This window comes from Trachypithecus francoisi, unplaced genomic scaffold (assembly GCF_009764315.1).
Source record: "Trachypithecus francoisi isolate TF-2019V2 unplaced genomic scaffold, Tfra_2.0 Lachesis_group10, whole genome shotgun sequence".
Lineage (NCBI taxonomy): Eukaryota > Metazoa > Chordata > Mammalia > Primates > Cercopithecidae > Trachypithecus > Trachypithecus francoisi.
Genome location: NW_022681455.1, coordinates 115,338,069 through 115,359,748, shown reverse-complemented (window position 1 = coordinate 115,359,748; position 21,680 = coordinate 115,338,069). Strand labels below are relative to the sequence as shown.

The 21,680-nt window shown below is 44.5% G+C and overlaps 1 protein-coding gene across 1 annotated transcript; it reads right to left on the bottom strand.

Moving 5' to 3' along the window:
• Positions 1-426: 426 nt before the first annotated feature.
• On the bottom strand, positions 427-1,745 carry LOC117088049 (60S ribosomal protein L3). The gene has a single exon (XM_033219016.1). The coding sequence runs from the start codon at positions 1,710-1,712 to the stop codon at positions 501-503; it is 1,212 nt and encodes a 403-aa protein (XP_033074907.1). The 5' UTR covers positions 1,713-1,745; the 3' UTR covers positions 427-500.
• Between the last annotated feature and the right edge of the window lie 19,935 nt (positions 1,746-21,680).

Below are 21,680 nucleotides of genomic sequence, written 5' to 3'. Positions count from 1 at the left end.
CTGTCTAGAGTCTTCTCATTTCAGGCTAAAAGACTCTCTTTTAATATTTGTTATATGGTGGGATTGCTAGTAATGAATCCTTTCAGGTTTTGTTTATCTGAGAATATCTTAATTTCTCCTTCTTTTTTTTTTTTTTTAGATGGAGTCTCGCTCTGTCGCCCAGGCTACAGTGCAGTGGTGCGATCTCCACTCACTGTAAGCTCTGCCTCCTGGGTTCATGCCATTCTCCTGCCTCAGCCTCCTGAGTAGCTGGGACTACAGGTGCCTGCCACCTCACCTGGCTAATTTTTTGTATTTTTAGTAGAGATGGGGTTTCACCATGTTAGCCAGGATGGTCTTGATCTCCTGACCTCGTGATCTGCCCACCTCGGCCTCCCAAAGTGCTGGGATTACAAGTGTGAGCCACCAAGTCCAGCTTCTCCTTCATTTTTTTTTTTTTTTTTTTCAGTGGAAAATAACTTTTATTGAGACCCCACCAGCTGCAAAATCTGCTCCTGGCATTAAGCGCCTTCTTCCTTTGCAATTCGGTCTTTCTTGAGTGGTCCCATGAATGCTTTCTTCTCTTCCATGGTCTGGAAGCGGCCATGGCCAAACTTGGAGGTGGTGTCAATGAACTTAAGGTCAATCTTCTCCAGAGCCCGCCGCTTCGTCTGCACCAGCAAGGACTTGCGGAGGGTGAGCACCCGCTTCTTGGTTCCCACCACACAGCCTTTCAGCATGACAAAGTCATTGGTCACTTCACCATAGTGGACAAAGCCACCCAGAGGGTTGATGCTCTTGTCAGACAGGTCATAGTCAGTGGAGGCATTGTTCTTGATCAGCTTGCCGTCCTTGATAAGGTAGCCCTGGCCAATCTTATAGATCTTTTTATTGATCTCAGTGCGGTGATGGTAGCCTTTCTGCCCAGCACGTGCCACAGAGAAGGCCACACGAGCAGGATGCCATGCCCCAATGCAGGCCACCTTGCGCAGGCCTCGGTGGGTCTTGCGGGGCAGCTTCTTGGTGTGCCAACGACTGGTGACCCCTTTGTAGCCTTTGCCCTTGGTCACCCCGATGACGTCGATCATCTCATCCTGCCCAAACACTTGGTTCACGGGTACCTGCTGCTCGAGCCTCTCGCGGGCCCAGTCCAGTTTCTCGGCCACGGTGCCTCCGTTCACCTGGATCTCCATCAGGTGTGCCTTCTTCTGGCGCAGAGGAAGCAGGCGCATCTGGGTGTGGGCAATGACACGGATGACTTGGCAGTACTTCTTCATGCTGCTGAAGTCCTTCTCCAGCTGCTTCTTGCCATCCTCATCCTGCCATTTCTTGCAGTACTTGGTAAAGGCCTTCTTCTTAGATTTATGCCAGTTCTTATAGAAACGCCTCTTGCATTCATCACTGATGTGCTCAGCGAAGACAGTCTTGAAGGTCCGGAGGCCTCGAGGGGTTTCCACGTAGCCCACAATGCCCACAACCACCATGGGTGGCGTCTCCACAATGGTTACAGCCTCCACCACCTCCTTCTTGTTCACCTTAGATCCTGGCCTGTCGACTTCCCGCACGATGTGGGTCATGCCAGCCTTGTATCCCAGGAAGGCTGTGAGGTGGACCGGCTTAGACGGGTCATCCTTAGGAAAGCTCTTAACCTTCCCGCGATGCCTGCTGCTGCGCTTCCGGGGCAGGAAGCCGAGGGACCCATGTCTGGGAGCGGAGAACTTTCTGTGAGACATCACGCCATTGAATCCCGCCGGTAGAGCCTCCTTCATTTTTAAAAGATAGTTTTGTTAGATATAGAATTCTTAGTTGACAATGGTTTGTCTTTGTCTTCTGGCCTCTGTGGTTTCTAATGAGAAATCAGCTATTAATCTTACAAGGCTCTTGTGAATATAAACAGTCAATTTTCTCTTGCTACTTTTGAGATTCTCTCTTTGACTTTCAACAATGTGATTATGATGTGTCTTGGTATGGTTCTCTTTCTATTTATTCTACTTGGGGTTTGTTGGGCTTGGATATGTAAATTTAAAAAAACTGGGGAGTTTTCAGCTATTCTTCAGAAAAGCTATTCTTAAGACAAGGTCTTACTGTCACCCAGGCTGGAGTGCAGTGGTGCCATCTTGGTTCACTGCAATCTTCGCTTCCTGAGCTCAAGCAATCCTCCCACCTCAGTCTTCCAAGTAGCTGGGACCCCAAATGTACACTACCACATCCAGCTAATTTTTGTATTTTGTTTTTAGAGATGAGGTTTTGCCATGTTGCCCAGGCTGCAATATTCTTTTTGTTCCTTTGTATCCTTTTTTTCTGGGTCTTATTACGTGTTTGTTGGGATTGTTCTACAGGTCTCTGAGGCTCTGCTCATTTTTCTTTCCATTCATTTTTCTTGCTTGTCCTCAGGCTGGATAGTCTCAATTGATCTATCTTCAGGTTGTCTGATTCTTTCTTCTGACTACTCAAATCTGCTGTTGAGCTCCTCTAGTAAATTTTTCATTTCAGTTATTGTGCTTTTCCACTTCAGAATTTGTATTTGGTTCTTTTCATAATTCTATCTTTTGATATTATCTATTTGATGAGACATTATTCTCAAACTTTTCTTTAGTTCATTGTAAATACCTTCATTTATTTGAACATATTGAAGGTAACTAATTGGAAATCTTTAGTAAATTAACATCTGGACTTCCTCAGGGACAGTTTCTATTGATTATTTTTTCTTATGTTTGGATTATACTTTTTTGTTTATGTGTCTCATCTTTAAGTGAAAACTGGATATTTTAAGAAATGTAATATGGCAACTCTGGGAATAAGATCTTTCTTCACCCTCCCACCAGATTTTGTTGTTGCTGCTATTTTTTGTTGTTCATTTGTTTAATGACATTTCTAAAGTAATTTTATAAAGTCTGTATTCCTTGGTTGTGTTAGCCGCTGAAGTCTCTGTGTGATTTGTTTAGTGGTTAACTAGTGAATGGACAGAGATTTCCTTAAATAAGTGGAATCAATAAGTCTTTGTAAAGGGGCTTTGTGTGCATGTTGGAGTGTGCTTTCAATAAGCAATGGAGTGGACAATTGACAACTCCAACTTAGCCTTCACTTCCCATTTGTGCAGAGCCTCAAAGTCAGTCAGAAGTGAGAGCCTAGGGATTTCTCATGTCATTCTTGAGCATGGACACAACTCTACACATGCGTGGCCTTCTAGATTCCTGGGAATATATCAGAGCTTATCAAAGCTCTGTGAAAATCTCATTCCCAAGCTTTTCCTCTTAAGCCTTTTTGTTAAGTCTGTTGTTTGCCCTCGCTGTTATCCATGATGTCAGGCAGCCATGAAATCAAACAATTGCTTCTAAATGTTATTGACAAATGCACTTGGGGAAAAGGACCCCCTACACTACCCCATGGGGCGAGCTCCAAGTCAGATGACATAAAGAAAGCTTTGCAAGTGGTTTTCCAGGGAAACACTAGATGGATCAAATAACGAGAATTCTCTGGAAAACAGACTTCGAAGGTGCTCCAACCTCAGCCCCTTCTGGTGGCTTCCAGACCACTGGATTTCCTCATGAGTGCCGTCTGTTGGTTGTCAAGGTTACCATGGAGCTGGAGAGAAGGGGTTAGGACTGGAATAAATAAAAATACCACAATGCTAGCTGTTCTTACCAAGAGCCATTTTTCTTGAGTAAATGCTTCCTGGATTCCTGAAACCATGTGGTTAATGTCTAGAATTCCAAAAAAAGTTGATCCTGATTATTTTTGCCGGTTTTCTCACTGCCCTGTGGAGAACAGAATTTTTGGAAGTTCTGTAGATTCTTGGGCCCCACCCCAAATATACTGAATCAACTTTCCAGAGGGTTAGAGTGAAAATCTGCAGTTTTATAAGCATCCAAGTGATTTGTACCAAACCCTAAAATTTGAGAAACTGCTACTTAGAGTCATTGTTTGGTCACCACATTTAAAAAGTCAACCTTACTGAGCCAGCAAAACAACAGAATTTACATGATACCAGAAATTATAAGGCTTTTAGAATCTGCAGACAAAGATCACATCACTTTTTTCCTTGTTTTCTCTACCCCTTCCCAAAGCAAACAGAAAACATACTAATCTTAGAAATCCCATGTCCAGATAGTGTAGAAATTGCCACAAGAACCTGGGGTCCTTGCTTTCCTTAGACTACTTCTGAATGACGCTGCTTATAGCTAGTTCTATAGCACCCTGCAAGCTACTGGAGAAGGTTGAAGGTAATGCAGTTTGACACATCTAAGCCAGAAATTCAGAACAATTTAAATCACATTGCAAAACATGGATAGAAGTCGAAGCAGCCATTTCCTGTTCTGATCTCTGCTTGAAAAACAACAGCCTGCATAACTGGAAATCATAAATCAATAGGAAAGTAAATTACAACCTTTTAACTTCTGAACTAAAAGTGGATAGATGGATGCAATCAAGCTCACCCCTGATTTCTTAAAAACATTTAAGCAGTCAATGATGTTGTGGTGGTGAGAATTCAGTTGGCCAAAAGGCATGCATATTTAGAGCTAAATCTTTATTAACTCAGCCTCATAGAGTGTACAGATAGGCTTCTGTTTCAAAATGCCCTGTAATAGGAACCTGCTTTAGAAGGTGCATGTAGGGCTTTAGGGAGACCATGTGGAGGCTGTTTGTGGAGACAGCTTCTGCCTAAGGCTTCCTGGCTTGGCTACCTCACTCAGTGGCTATGCAGCTTTGGGCTAGTTTCCTAGTATCTTTAATACTCAGTGTCTTCATGGGGAAAGTGAGTGTCATAATGGTGTTTATTTACAGGACTGCTGGGAAGATTAAACACAATAATCCAAGCGAACCCTTTAGCGGATCACCTAGGGTAGCAGAAGCATGAGGCAGGCGGAGCAGGCTGATTCTAATCGTTTGTGTCACAGGGATGTGGGTATAAAAGGCTCAGCATAATAACTACTGTATGATTGAGATGCCCTAAATCTGTGCTGCTCAATATGGTAGCCACATGTGGCTACTGAGCATTAGAAATGTGGCTTATCTGGATTGAGATGTGCTGTAAGCATAAAAGAAAACATACAGTGGGTTCTAAATACTTACTACATTTAAGGCCGGGCGTGGTGGCTCATGCCTGTAATCCCAGCACTTTGGGAGGCCGAAGCGGGTGGATCACCTGAGGTCAGGAGTTTGAGACCAGCCTGACCAACATGGCAAAACCCCGTTTCTGCTAAAAAATACAAAAATTAGCCTGGTGTGATGGATTTGGCCTGTGATCCCAGCTACTCAGGAGGCTGAGGTAGGAGAATCGCTTGAACTTGGGAGGCGGAGGTTGCAGTGAGCTGAGATCGTGCCACTGTACTCCAGCCTGGGCAACAGTGAGACTCCATCTCAAGGAAAAAAAAAAAAAGTCTTCATTAAAAAAAAATAAAATGTCTCATCATGATCTCAGGCAGCCATGAAATCAAACAATTGCTCCTAAATGTTATTGACAAACGCACTTGGGGAAAGGGTTCCCCCTACCCTAGCCCATAGGGTGAGCTCCAAGTCAGGTGACATAAAGTTTCTATATTGATTACATATTGTCTTCATCATATTTGGAGTATGTTGGGTTAAATGAAATATAGTATTAAAATTAATTTCACCTGTCTTCTTACCTTTTTAAATGTAGTTACAAGAAAATTTAAATTTCTATGGGTGGCTTGTGTTTTGTGGCTCCCACCTAATTTCTGGTACAATATACTTTATTAGATTTACATGCAACCAATTTATTGAATGTCTGCTATGAATCAGGCCATGTGGAGGTGGTCTAACAGGGGAATGTGTCACGTGCCACAGGGGTACACAGAAGGAAAGGCTGGTCCCAGGCATCAGGGAGGTCTTCATGGAGGAGGTGATGTCTGAGCTGGGTCCTTGTCTCTCCGGAGATCAGCATGAAATTCAAAGGTGCTGATTTGCTGTGGGTTTGCTCCCTTCGGAATGTTCAATCACATTTCAGAGGCATGGAAGACACCATGAACTTCCATACCCTACAAAAACCCAATAGCCAGACAAGCCCAGCAAAGGGCCAGGTCAATGTCATGGATATTTTGATACCTGAACCTTCATCTTACCATTGGGCCTCATGTACTTGTTTGTCCAGTTAGTGAGGAGTGGATAAACATTGCTGGATTTTTTTTTTTTTTTTCCTTGTGAGAACATCCAAGTATAGGCCGGGCGCGGTGGCTCAAGCCTGTAATCCCAGCACTTTGGGAGGCCGAGACGGGTGGATCACGAGGTCAGGAGATCGAGACCATCCTGGCTAACACGGTGAAACCCCGTCTCTACTAAAAAAATACAAAAAATTAGCCGGGCGAGATGGCGGGCACCTGTAGTCCCAGCTACTGGGAAGGCTGAGGCGAGAGAATGGCGTAAACCCGGGAGGCGGAGCTTGCAGTGAGCTGAGATCCGGCCACTGCACTCCAGCCTGGGTGACAGAGCGAGACTCCGTCTCAAAAAAAAAAAAAAAAGAGAACATCCAAGTATAGTAATGATTTTTAAAAATACAGTGCCAAGTGAAGCCAAGTAAAGGTTTGGGAAGTCAGTGCTCAGCTTCTGCTGTGATAATCTTGAGGTCTAGGGCACTTTGAGGCCCTGTGTCAGGCGCAGTGGCTCACACCTGTAATCCCAACACTTTGGGAAGCCAGTGCAAGTAGATCGCTTGAGCCCAGGAGTTTAAGAGCAGCCTGTAATACCTCATTTCTACAAAAAAAAAAAAAAATTAGCCAAGTGTTGTGGTGTGTGCCTGGTGGTCCCTGCTACTCAGGAGGCTGAGAGGGGAGGAGCACTTAAGCTGGGGAAGTAGAGGCTACAGTGAGCCATGATCACGCCACTGCACACCAGCCTTGGCAGCAGAGCGGTATTCTGTCTTGAAAAAGAAGAAAAGGCCCTGCTAACTCGCCAATTTTCCGTCCTTCAAAAACAGTTGAAAGTTTGGAGTTGTTTCAAAAACAACGTCATGAGTGGGATATTCAATGACTCTGTGTTCAGGGAGTCCTACCATGTTGAACATGCTAGAAGACAGGCAATTCTTTGTTCATTTCTACCAGGCATGGCTGCATGAGCAATAGAGGGTGCAAGAAGATACTGTGAATGTTTTTCTGCTTTTTAAAAATTTATTATCACTTCTCGGAGCTTTTGGCTAAGGTGAAGTGTAGTATCTGTTCTTACCACTTTACAAATTTATTTTAAAATTTTTTAAATTTAATTTTTAATTTTAAAGTTATCTGTTTATTTATTATGACACCAGGCTATGAGACTGGCTAATTTTTGTATTTTTGGTAGAAATGGAGTTTCACCATGTTGCCCAGACTGGTCTCAAACTCCTGGGCTCAAGCGATTGACCTGCCTCAGTCTCCCGAAGTGCTGGGATACAAGTGGGAAGCCACCATGCCTGGGCTGTCATTTGTTTTTCTAATAATAGCTTTATTCTTCACATGTCCGATGACTTACCCATTTAAAATATACCATTCGATGGCTTGCAACCTGTTCACAAAGTTGTACAGCTATTACCACAATCAATTTTAGAACATTTTCATCACCCCAAAAGAAACCCCATACTATGTAGCCATCACGCCTAGTAGCGGGTTGAATTGTGGCCCCCTAAATCTTTGTCCACGTGGAATCTTAGAATGTGACCTTATTTCGAATAAGGGTCTTTGCAGATGTAATTAAGGTAAGGAGCTTGAGACGAGATCATCCTGGATTAGGGTGGACCCTAAATGCAATGACGGGTGTCTCTATAAAAGACAGAAAAGAAAACGCAGAGACATAGACAGAAGGCAACATGAAAACAGAAGCTGAGGTGAGACTTATGAAACCCAAGGCATGCGGCACGAAGGGTTGCTAGCATTTTACAGATAAATAGCAGTCCCCGCTTATCTGCAGGAGGTACGTTCCAAGAACCCCAGTGGATGCCTGGAACCATGAATAGTACTGGATCCTACATACACCGTGTTTTTCTTATCTGTATATATCTATGATAAGGTTTACTTTATAAATTAGGCACACAAAGAGACTGATGACAATAAAAGTAAAATACAACAATTATAACAATACACTGTAATATGTTAGAGTGAGTGTGGTCTCTCGCCTCGCTCTCAAAATATGCTATTGTACTGTACTCACCTATTTTTGGACCATGGTTGACCATGGGTAACTGAAACTGCAGAAAGCGAAACTACAGATAAGGGGGTGCTACTGTGCCATGTTTTGTTTCTCCTTTCATTGGTTGATGGACATCTGGGTTGCTTGCACTTTTTGGTTATTATATATAATGGTGCTATGAACATTTATGGGTAAGTTTTGGGGGACACCTAGGAGTAGAATTGCTGGATCCTATGGTAACCCTATGCTTAACATTTTAAGGAACTTCTAGACTGTTTTCCAAAAGGGCTGTACCATTTGACATTCCCACCAGCAGCGTAAGAGGTGCCCGTTTCCCCACATCCTTACCAACACTTGTTATTATCTGTCTTTTTATTAGAACTATATCCAGGCTGGGTGTTGTGGCTCATGCCTGTAATCTCAGCACTCTGGGAAGCTGAGGTGAGAGGATCGCTTGAGCCTGGGAGGTTAAGGCTGCAGTGAGCCACGTTTGTGCCACTGTACTCCAGCCTGGGTGACAGAATGAGATCTTGTTTCAAAAAAAAAAAAAAAAAACCCAAAGACCTGTGTCCATACCACAAGTTCCCTCATGGTTTTAACTTCCTCACTACATGTCCCTGTGGCACACACAGCCTTTGGGTCCACACCACCAGTCCCTTGGGTTAACACAGCTTCTTGTGTCCACAGCACAAACACTCCTAGGTATACGGAATCTTCCACACCAGCCCCGCCAGGTACCTTAGGTACACAGGAGCTCTACCTCCCACTACAAGTTGTGTCCAATACACACAGCCTTCTCGTCTAACACAGATGAGGCCTCAGTTGCATAGAGCCCCCCTACCCAATCCACACACACCACAATTCCCCTGGACGTGAAAAGTCCCCTCAGATGCACACAGCCTTTTCTTTTTCTTTCCTTTTTTTTTGGTCTACACCACAAGTTTCCTTAGTGTTACAAAACTGCTATGTCCACACCACAAGCCTCTAAGGCATACACAGCCTTTTATCCACACAAGAAATCTCCTTAGGTACATATAGCCTTTGTGCCACATCACACATGTCCTCGTGTATAACCTCCTCCTGTGTCTACATTAGAAGTCTTGCTGGGAATAAACAGCTTTCTACTCCACAAGTTGTCTTAAGTCTACATACCTCGGTGTGCATGTCACGACCCCTCGCAGGTATATACCTCCTTCTTGGTCCACATCCAGTGTCCACACCACGAGCCCTCACAGCTATATACCACCTTCTTGGTCCACACCACGAGCCCTCGCAGGCATATACTGCCTTCTTGGTCCACATCCAGTGTCCATACCAGAAGTCCCTTGAAGTTCACACAGCCTTGTTTTTTAAACTCCCAAGTCCCTGGTACTCTTGAATTACACAGCCTTCTATGTCCTCTGTCCACATCACAAGTCTCCTCAGGAACACGTGATTTTCAGTGTCTGCACCACAAGGCACATCACATATGGACAGCTTTGTTTTTTTTTTTTTTTTGATGGAGTCTGACTCTGTCACCAGGCTGGAGGGCGGTGACACAATCTCGGCTCACTGCAACCTCCGCCTCCTGGGTTCAAGTGATTCTCCTGCCTCAGCCTCCCAAGTAGCTGGGATTACAGGTGCCCGCCACCATGCCCAGCTTATTTTTATATTTTTATTAGGACGGGGTTTCCTCATGTTGGCCAGGATGGTCTTGATCTCCTGACCACGTGATCTGCCTGCCTCAGCCTCCCAAAGTGCTGGGATTACAGGCGTGAGCCACCGCGCCCAGCCGAATCATATCACATATGGACAGCTTTCTACTTTCATGACCACAAGTCCTTTTAGGGACACACAGCCTCCTACCTCCACTCCAGAAGTTCCCTCAGGGATCCAAGGGCACCTCCACCCGCACCGCAAGTCCTCCTGTCTTCTGTCACAGGCTGTCTTCTGTAGCCACAGCACAAGTGTCTCCCCTCCGCTCACTAACCATCAATGTCCACACCACCAGTCCCCTAGGGGCTCACAGCCTTCTATGTCCACACTGTCAGGTCTCCGGGTCACAGACAAACATCATGTCCACATCACAAGTCTCCTTGTGTCTATACAGCCTTCTGGAAACAAATCACACGTTCCTTCAGAAGCACACAGCCTTCCCTGTCCATACCACTGGTCCCCAAGGTTGACACACCCATGCCACATGTCTTCTCAAGTACACAAAGCTTTTCGTGTCCACGCGATAAGTCTTCTCAAGTACGCACGGGCCTCCATGTCCACACCACAGGTTTCCTCTACTACCCTTCTTCTTGGTCTCAGGCCTCTGAAAGCACTGCCCTAGGCAATCAGTCATCTCATACTTACAAAAATCAGGATGATTCAAGTTCACTGTGCTAGTACATCAGTCAACACGGGCTGATATTCTCATCAAGTATATATTTTTTTCTTTCTTTTATTTATTTATTTTTTTGAGACAGAGTCTCACTCTGTCACCCAGGGTGGAGTAAGGAGTACTTTGGTGCAATCTTGGATCACTGCGACCTACGCTTCCTGGGTTCAAGCAATTCTTGTGCCTCAGCCTCCAGAGTAGCTGGGCCTACAGGTGCATGCTAATTTTTTGTATTTTTAGTAGAGACAAGGTTTTACCATGTTGGCCAGGCTGGTCTCGAACTCCTGACCTCAAGTAACCCACCCACCTTGGCCTCCTAAAGTGCTGGGATTACAGGTGTGAGCCACTGTGCCTGGCCTTTATTTTTTCTTTCTGGACATTTTTTTTCTACATCCAAGCCACTGATTCTCATGGCTTTTTTTTTTTTTTTTTTAATATCTGGGGATTATTCAACTATTTGTGAATAAGTTGTTGTTATAAGCTTGTTATAAGCTGGCTTATTCAAGCAAGCTTCATAAGTGATTTGTAATCTTTTTTTTTTTTTTTTTTTTTTTTTTTTTGAGGCAGAGTCTCGCTCTGTCGCCCAGGCTGGAGTGCAGTGACGCAATCTCCGCTCACTGCAAGCTCCGCCTCCCGGGTTCACGCCATTCTCCTGCCTCAGCCTCCTGAGTAGCTGGGACTACAGGCGCCCGCCACTGCGCCCGGCTAATTTTTTGTATTTTTAATAGAGACGGGATTTCACCATGGTCTCGATCTCCTGACCTTGTGATTCGCCCGCTTCGGCCTCCCAAAGTGCTGGGATTACAGGCGTGAGCCACCCCGCCCGGCCGTGATTTGTAATCTTAAGTGGAATTGTGAAATTCTTTCCCTAGCTTGCTATCTTCTTTTTCTTTTCTTTTCTTTTTTTCTTTTTTGAGACAGGTTCTCACTCTGTCATCCAGGCTGGAGTGCAGTGCTGCGATCTAAGCTTACTGCAACCTCTGCCTCTGCTTCTCTGGCTTAAGCAATCCTCCCACCTCAGCCTCCCAAGTAGCTGGGATCACAGGCACCTGGTACCATGCCCGGCTAATATTTGTAATTTTTTATAGAGACGGGGTTTTGTCATGTTGGCCAGGCTGGTCTCGAACTGGGCTTGAGTGATGCACCCACCTCGGCCTCCCAGAGTGCTGGGATTGCAGGCATAAACCACCACGCCCAGCCACCCCAGCTTTCTTGAGGTATAACTGACAAATAAAAATTGTATATATTTATTTAAAGTGTACAACATGACGTTTTGATATTTGTGTACATTGTGACATGATTACCACAGTGAACAGATCTGCCATGTTTGTGTTGGCATGACTTTTCCCCATCACCGCGGACCTGTCAACCCTCTTCGTGAATAGACACTAAGTCCCACACATCCTCATGGAGCAGAGAAAAGAGAAGCTGGATTATGATAAACTGGTCTCCTAGACTGAATTTGGATCTGGGACTTTGTCAGTTAACAAAAAGTTACCAGTTTTCTCTAGTCAAACAACATTCTTCCAGCTTGGCAGTGAAAGGAGGAGAGGTGGTCATGCTGTGTAGTCTTTGGGCAGAGTGAGGTCCAAGGGAGTCATGACAACGGTTAACAGTGAAGCCAGCAGGGCAGGACACATGAGGCTTCCGTACCATATGTTGGGGTTTGGGCTTATTCTAACCTCATCATTTGTGTTCAGGGTTGGACTTGAGAGACTACTGATCTGGAATCTTCCCCAGGGTTACCAGCTAGCCACAGAACAAACGCTCTCTCTAATCCTCAACCAAACCCAATTTCAAACCTTAAAGCCAGCCTTAGAATAGACTGTTTTCTTAGACTACTCTAGAATAGTGATTCTGCCCAATACCCCTTTCTCATCCCCTCTCCTGCTCCTTCTGAGCTTGACTGGCTCCTTGAGGCACATTGCCTGGATGAGTCTCCCTAAAGTGTCTGATATTGGTAGGATGGAGCAAGGGTAAGCAGATTTCTTCGTTGCAGTATTTTTCAGGACCTTTAATAGGCATTTTGATTCTCCAGGAGAAGAATAAAATTGCAGTTGCTCAAATTTACTTGGCCATTAAATTTATTTCTCATCAATATCTCAGAGGACTGGTGTTGGGTGGGACACTGTTATAGGCTGGGTTTTCCAGAGGCAAGACCTGAAATGGTGATTCTTGTGTACATGATTTTTGAGGGAGGGGTCTCTGGAGAAACTTATATAAGGCAGGGAATAAGCCAAGCAATGATGCAAGTTCAGGCTAAGTTTAACCTTAGCCCAATCCCACAGGGAGCACTGGAGTATAATAAACTCTACTACAGGGGTTGCCCCTGTACCCCTGCCCAGATAAGGGGGCTGGGCTGTTATATATCCACCTCCATTAGTCATTGGCCACAGGCTGCCCCCTGAAGATGGTACATAACCTTCCAGGCATCTCCAGGCAAGGCAGCTCTGTCCTCCAAGAGCAAGAGAAAGAGGTAGGTGTGAGCAGTGGCAACACCCAGGAGCTAGAGGGCAAGGTGTACCAGCCCAGGAAAGAAGATATGGGCAGGGCACCAGGTCTGCTACAGTCACACTTTGTGAAAAACAACATGGCACCTCAGTCCTGTCTATGGCTTCTCCCCAAGGCTACATGAGAATCAGACTACTCTTTGGACAAATATTCATCTGGCTGTTCTCATGTCACATTTTCATCATCTCTAAGGTAGAGAGAAATTATCTTGGAGATACCTTATCAAGAGGAAGAGGATTCAGAGCAATTAGGTAAGATAATGAAATAAAGGGCATCCAGATTGGAAAGGATGAAGTCACATTGTCCCTGTTTGCAGACAACGTAATCTTATATATAGAAAAAACTCTACCAAAAGACTCTTAGAACTGATAAATTCACTAAAGCTGCAGGATGCAAAATCAACACACAAAAACCAGTAGCGTTTCTATACACAAATGACAAACTATCTGAAAAATAAATCAAGAAGACAATCCCATTTACAGTAGCTACAAAACTTAAAATATTTAGGAATAAATTTAACCAAGGGAGTGAAAGACATCTACAAGGGAAACTACAAAACACTGATGAAAGAAATTGAAGAGGATAAAAACAGGCAGGAAGACCTCTCATGCTCATAGATAGAAGAATCAATATTGTTAGAATGACCATACCACTCAAAGCAATCTACAGATTCATGCCATTCTTATTAAAATACCAAAGACATTCTTCAATGAAATAGAAAAAAAAAATCCTAAAATTTGTATGAAATCACAAAAGACCCCAAATAGCCAAAGCAATCCTGAGCAAAAGGAACAAAACTGGAGGTATCACACTACCAGACTTTAAAACATACTACAAAGCTATAGTAACCAAAACAGCACAATAGTGGCATAAAAATAGACATAAACTAGTGGAACAGGGAATGCAGAAATTAATCCATGTATCTATAGCCAACTGATTTTTGACAAAGGTGCCAAGATCACTCACTGGGGAAAGGACAATCTCTTCAATAAATAGTGCCAGGAAAACTGGATATCCGTATGCAGAAGAACAAAACTAAACACTCATCTCTCAAGCTATACAAAAATCAACTCAACGTGGATCAAAGAACTAAAGGTAAGACCCAAAACTATAAAATTACTAGAAGAAAACCTAGGGGAAATGCTTTAGGACGTTAGTCTAGGGAAATATTTTATGAATAAGACCTCAAAAACACAGGCAACAAAAGCAAAAATAAACAAATGGGATTACATCAAACTAAAAAACTTCTGCATAGCAAAGGAAACAATAGAGTGAAAAGACAACCTACAGAATGGGAGAAGATATTTGCAAACTATTCATCTGACAGGAGATCATATTCAGAATATACAAGGAATTTAAACATCTCAACAGCAGATATATATATATATATATATATATATTTTAAAATGGCGATTTGAACAGATATTTCTCAAAAGAAGACATACAAATGGGCCAACAAATAGATGGAAAAGCTGCTCCACATAACTAATCATCCAGGAAATGCAAATTGAAACCACAGTGGAGTATCGTCTCACCCCAGCTAGAATGACTGTTATCAAAAAGACCAAAAAAAAAAAGAAAATGCTGGCAAGGATGTGGGGAAAAGGGAACTCTTATACACAGCTGGTGAAAATGTAAACCAGTAAGGCCGGGCGCGGTGGCCCATGCCTGTAATCCCAACACTTTGGGAGGCCAAGGCGGTCAGATCACCTGAGGTCAGGAGTTCAAGACCAGCCTGGCCAACATGGTGAAAGCCCATCTCTACTAAAAATATAAAAAATTAGCCGGACCTGGTGGCAGGTGCCTGTAATCCTAGCTACTTGGGAGGCTGAGGCAGGAGAATCACTTGAACCTGGGAGGCGGAGGTTGCAATGAACTGAGATCACGCCACTGCACTCCAGCCTGGGTGACAGAATGGGACTCCATCTCAAAAAAAAAAAAAAAAAAAAAAGAGAATGTAAACCAGTAAAGCCACTATGGAGAACAGTATGGAGGTTCCTCAAAAAAACCATAAGTAGAGCTACCATAAGATCCCACAATCCCACTAGTGGACATTTATCCAGAAGAAAGGAAATCGGTCTATTGCGGAGTTCTGCATCCCCATGTTTATTGCAATACTATTCACAATAGCCAAGATATGGAATCAACCTAGGTGTCCATCAACAGATTAATGGATAAAGAAAATGTGGTATATACACAATGAAATGTTATTCAGCCATAAAGAGAATGAAATCCTGTCATTTGTGGCAACACGGATGGAGCTGGAGGACATTATGTTAAGTGAAACAAGCCGGGGATAGAAAGTTAAACACTGCATTTTCTCACTCAGCATGGAAGCTAAAGAAACGTTGATCTCATGGAAGTCGAAAGTAAAACAGAGGATACTAGAGGCTGGGAAGTGTGGAGAAAGGGTGGCAAAAGGAGACCTTTGTTAAAGGATACAAAATTACAGCTAGATAGGAGGGAAAGTTCATCAGTTCTCTGAATATACCACTGTAAGATGACTATAGTTAACAAGAATATGTAGTTTCAAATAGCCAGGAGGATATTGAATATTCCCAACACAAATAAATGATAAATGCTTGAAAGGATGGATATGTGGAATATGGAATTATCATAATCTGATCACTACATATTATATGTTTGAAACATCACTATGTACCTCATAAATATGGTTAGTATGTATTAAAACAAGATGAAGGGGAAACTTCATCTGGAGGTTGCTCGACGATGAAGTCAGGACCAATGTGTGTATATAGAGTAGAGGAAGTTTCTTAGGGAAATGGGCTTTTCAACAAGACCATGAACTTTGTTGGTTTAGAAGGAACAGGTGGAGGAACAGAAAACTCTCACTGCTCCACAGTAGGAGCAGAGCGGGTCTGTTAGAGATAGGGGGTCTCGCTTGAATTTCTTGGGTGTGCTACCTCTGGAAGCAGGACAGGCAGTAATGCTTGGAGTTCTCGGGAGTGGGCGACAGGGAGCTAGTGGCTATGTGGCCCTGGCTATCAGAGAGGACAAGAGGATGTGCATTCAGCTAGGGGCATGGGGCACATTCAGATCAAGATAAAGGGACTCTGGAATTCACATTTCTGCCCTGCCAGCTGGCTCCACCTTGGGTTCTTGGCAGAGTCCAAGCACCACTAAGTGGTGCTAAAGGGAGACTGAAATGCTGGAAGAAGGGAGAAGGGAGCAACTTCAGCTTGTTCTGCTCTCCATTCCCGCCAGCAGCACCACAGCACCTGTTCTTTACCCTGAGAGTGACATTTTTTTTTTTTTTTTTTTTTTGAGACAGGGTCTGGCTCTGTCGCCCAGGCTGGAGTGCAGTGGCGCTATGTTGTTATAGCCACCTCCCAGACTCAAACCATCCTCCCACCTCAGCCTCCCAAGTAGCTGGGATCACAGGCCCAATCTACCGCGCCTGGCTAATTTTTGTTTTTGCTTTTTTGTAGAGACAGGGTTCTGTCAAGTTGGCCAGGCTGGTCTTGAACTCCTGGACTCAAACGACCCACCTGCCTCAGCCTCCAACAGTGCTGGGATTAGAGGCATGAGCCATCATGCCTGGCCCTCAGAGTGACGCTTTGTATGCTCCCCAAGCCAGCTTGATCACCCCCATCAGAGACAGCAGCAGCAGTCAGACAGTGCCCACTCCATAGGGATCTGGGTCCTGGCTCTCAGGACCATCCATCCACCTTCCAAGGCACCAGCACCCGCCTGGCAGTGCCCTCTCCTCGGAAGCCTGAGCTGCGGTTTCCCCAGACTCCCCTATCTATTCCTAGGTTCTAATAGATCCACCTCTCCCCCTTGTTCTCCCGGTCCTTGGGGAGGGAGTTACTTCCTGAAGTTACAATGTCTGCTTTTTGTCCTTTCCTCCGGTATTTGTTAATTCTCTCTATTAAATTCTCTCTGTTGAGATAAACATTGTGGTTGCTGTTTTCCTGAATGAACCATAATTGATATGCTTACTGAACATTTCAAAGCTTCCTGGGGCTCAGTGGGGCCATGGATGGCTTCTGGAGGACTTCAGATCAAATGGGAGAGTCTAGGGCAAAGATCATAAGCAAAAAATGGAGAGGGTCAGGCTAGACTTGACTGGCTGGGAGAGAGAATCCCATGTGGACTGTGGGAAGCATCTGAAAGGATTACTATCTCTTAAGAGTTATTTTCAACATCAAATCCTCTACAAGACCCCAAAACTCATCTTGTCCCTCCAGCCCCTTCCTAGGCAGCATCCGTACAACCCCACCCCTTCACCTGTGGCAGGACAGTGTCTCGTCCTCATTTCTGCACACCTGTGTCACTGTTCATCTCCTCCCACCCTCAGGCCTCACAGGACTTATGGTCACCATATCAGACTGGGGTAGCTCAGTGCGGAGGCTGCTGGCGCTTTCTTCATTTGCTGCAACACTAGTACCTGGCACACCACCCAGTTACTTCTCTTGATTTGTCCCTGGGTTGCCACAAAGAACTTTCCTTCCAGCAGTTTCCTCATGCGTTGCCCCGGGGTTTCTGCAGGCACGCTATCCAGGAATCCTGCTTGACCCAGATTTCAAGATCACCTGGAAGGCTCTGGCAGCCTCTTATTGTAATACCCACTCTCATCAGGGTGTCCACCAGACAAATAGATATTTCCAATTCAGGTGGTAGAAGGGGAAATTGTCATTTAGGGTTCTGTTAATCTAGGATTATGTCCTCTTCTTTCTCACAGACGGCAGGAGTTTCACTCCTAAGCTCCAGAAGTGATTACGAAACGTCTTTCAGTTATAGGCAGGGCTGAGTTTGTGGATGTGTGACCTGTGTAAATCACACAGGGCCCTGTGCTTGGTTTAATGCCCTGCTGTCCCCATCTTGAAATTCTTAATCATTTTTGAAGAAAGGGTCCTACGATTTCATTTTGCACTGGAATTATGTAGCTGCAAAGTATGTAGCTGATCCTGGATATAGGGTATGTGAAATCCCAGCAAAAGGCAATAGAGAACATTTGCATATTGAACTATGAACACAACTTGCCCCACATACTCTTCGCTCTAAACCTTGGACTTCTGCTTGGGACATGAAAATGCTGGGGGAGTACAGCTCCCTGGAGCTGGGTCACTATTAGACATGAGAGTCTCTGGTCCAGGCTCTAGGTAGGACAGCCAGGGCTGTCCCCATCATCTCCAGATTGAAGCATCATTTCTCCCCTACATCCAACTGCCTCCTCAACAAGTGTGTGGGGGCCAGGCAGTAACAGGCAGAAGGGGTGGAGCACAGGAACCAGGGCTCACCATGGGCAATCAGCATCTGCCAATGGCTACGACTTCAAAGTCTAATCGATGTCTTGAATTCACATCTCAAAAGCTAAATTCGGGCACTCTCTCCGTTTCTCACCATTTCCACTGTGGCCACCCTGGTCAGAGCTGCTGTTGTCTGTTGCCTGGATCAGTTGCCATGGCATCCTGACTAGTCTCCCTCTTCCGATCTTTGCCCCCTTCAGTCCATTCTCAGCACAGCAGCCAGGCCATCCTGTTAAAGCAACCATAATTGACCCCTTCTTTGAGAGGGAAAAGAAATGCTATTGATAATTACAATGGATAACAGGAGTAAGCCAGTACTGGCCCTGGCAAACCAGAACGTGTGATCACCTTGATTAAAACAAAATCAGATTTCGTTCCTCCTGTGCTCAAAACCCTCTTTTAGTCTGTTTTCTGTTGCTGTAACAGAATGACACAGACTGGGTAATCTATAAACAAAAGAAGTGTATTTAGCTAACAATTCTGGAGGCTAGGAATTCCAAGGATGTGGTGCCAGCATCTGGTGAGAGCCTTTTACTTTCATCCTAACATGGCAGAGGGCATCACATGGCAAAAGGGCAAAACAAAGCATGTGCAAGAGACAGCTCACTTTGGTAACAGAGGCGTTCTCATGATTACCCAATCCCCTGACAGTGACAACATGAATCCATTCATGAGGGCAGAATCTTCATTAATTCATGAACCCATTCATGAGGGCACAGTTTCTAACACATGGACTTTTGGGAGACACATTCAAACGCCAGTAACTCTATGCCAGGTCCATGTTTCACACAGCATAAAAGCCGAAGTCCTTATAAGAGGATGATTTTCTAGACTGGGTCTCTGGCCACCTCTCTGACCTCATTTACCCTTCACTCCGCCTCAGCTACATGGCTTCCTTCTGGAAGCATGCCAGGCCTATCCACCAGGGCTGCTGCACCAGCTGTTTCCTCTTCTTAAAGTTATTGCATATTTAAATAATAATGGGGCCAGGCGCAGTGGCTCTAGCCTGTAATCCCAGCACTTTGGGAGGCCAAGGCAGGTGGATCACCTGAGGTCAGGAGTTCGAGACTAGCCTGGCCAACATGGTGAAACCCCGTCTCTACTAAAAATACAAAAATTAGCCAGGCATGGTGGTGCACGCCTGTAATCCCAGCTACTCAGGAGGCTGAGGCATGAGAATCACTTGAACCTAGGAGGCGGAGGTTGCAGTGAGCTGAGATCACACCATTGCACTCCAGCCTGGGCAACAGAGTGAAATTTGGTTTCAAATAAAATAATGATGGTAAATAAAAATAATGGGGTGGCAAAATTCATGAGGGTGGTGTTGACTGTGCTCAGAAATCAAAAACTGCTGAGACCAGCTCGGTCAGGGAGACCCTAACCCTGTAGCGCTGGAGGAATTAAAGACACACACACAGAAATATAGAGGTGTGAAGTGGGAAATCAGAAGTCTCAGCCTTCAGAGCTGAGAACCCCAAAGAGAGATTTACCCACATATTTGTTAACAGCAAATCAGTCATTAGCATTGTTTCTATAGATATTAAATTAACTAAAAGTATGCCTTATGGGAAACAAAGGGATAGGCCGAATTAAAGGAATAGGTTGGGCTAGTTAACTGCAGCAGGAGCATGTCCTTAAGGCACAGATCGCTCATGCTATTATCTGTGGCTTAAGAATGCCTTTCAGTGGTTTTCTGCCCTGGGCAGACCAGGTGTTCCTTGCCCTCATTCCCATAAACCCACGAACTTCCAGCGTGGGCGTTAGGGCCATTATGAACATGTTACAGTGCTGCAGAGATTTAGTTCATGGCCAGTCTTGGGGCCAGTTTATGGCCAGATTTTGGGGGGCTTGCTCCCAACATGTCTCCCTTCTCTGATTTGCAAATCGATAAAAGCAAGGGCAGCTTTGTCACGGTGAGCTACTTCTTGCAGGAGTCAGGATCCACATCTGCACACTGTACAAAGACAAACAACATAGATTAAAAGCACAATCATCATTGAAATCACAGAGCTTCCAAGTGTTCTAACCATTTTAATGGGTTACTAGTTGCTAATTTGTCTGCAGCTTCTTTAAGCACTCTAGTTCCTGGCATTAAGGTCAGGTGTGCCTGGGATGCTTTAAATATTTGTTCTTTTAATTTTGCTATATCCAAAAACAAGTTTGTAGAGTGTCCTTCTAGATACTTTTTTATTCTTTTCCAAAGTTTGATCTTATTAAGAGCATTTAATAGTTTCCACAAATCCTTATGTTTAGCTCCTAGAGTGGACCATATCATTTGAGGTTGAGGTGCCACTATACTGCCATGGTTCCAGAAAATAGGAACTTTTGCTGTACTTCTTATCATTTCTACCATCTGACCATTTTGTTCAGATCGTCTGAACATAGTGTGACTGTGGCACACAGACTGAGAGGTGCAATTCAAGCTAAACATCCTCTTGGGGACCAATTAATAATGATTCCATAGGAATCGTTGCGCAGCACCTCTGCCTGTTCTGCAAAGCAATCTTCCTAAACAAGTACGTTCATTTTTTCTAACTGGGTCCAATCTTGTTTACAAATAGGTTTTTGAGGGCAGTATGCCTCAATTATAGGAGCAGATTTATTATGGTAAATACTGAGATCAGAAAGCATGTGTAACTGTGTCATAGAGTGATTGCATCCAGGCATTATTACCAGCCCTTATTGAAGGAATACTCACAGCAGTGGTGATAACTGCTATCATAGCTACCATTAAATTATTCATTGTGACTGGCTGTCCCGCTTTCCTCACGTTTTCTTCTGCCATCTGTGACATCTTCTTGATCTGTCCCCAGGTGGGTGACTGTGTTCGACGAGTGTTGCTCATGAGAGCTGGGGTCCTCCTCAGTGTCAGTCTCCACATGGCTGCAACCGGGGGGTCCTTGGGATCTTCCCGGAGTCTCTCCCTTGGCATCTGGCTTGTGATAAGGTTTGAGATGTCTTGATGGTATCCAGATTGGCTGTTGATTTTGGCCTGGAGAAATACAAGCATAACCTCTTCCCCAAGATATTATTTCACCTATTTCCCAATTTTTTGTTATTGGATCTCTCCACCAAATCAGTTGTTCTGCTTCTGTCTTTGCAGGTGGTTTCTGTAGATGCTGTTCATGTGCTGATAACATCTGGCCTTTGGGCAGGCTCAAAAAATTTTAAGTTAATAATGCTGGGTTCATTTGCCTTTGTGGGGTTCTATATTCTCTGTCTCCCTTCTGCTTTTGCAACTGCTGTTTTAGGGAGAGATTCATTCTTTCCACTATGTGTTTAATATTCCACATAGAGAAAAATGTAGCTAGAGCTTGGCTAGTATAGCCTGGGGCATTATCTGTTTTAATAGAAGCTGGAATGCCCGTCACCACAAAACACTGTGAAAGATGACATTTAACACAGGCAGAAGACTCTCCTGATTGGCAGGTAGCCCG

Bases quoted from the DNA above. Each gene is read 5' to 3' on its own strand.
- LOC117088049 (XM_033219016.1), bottom strand. From the start codon at position 1,712: ATGTCTCACAGAAAGTTCTCCGCTCCCAGACATGGGTCCCTCGGCTTC.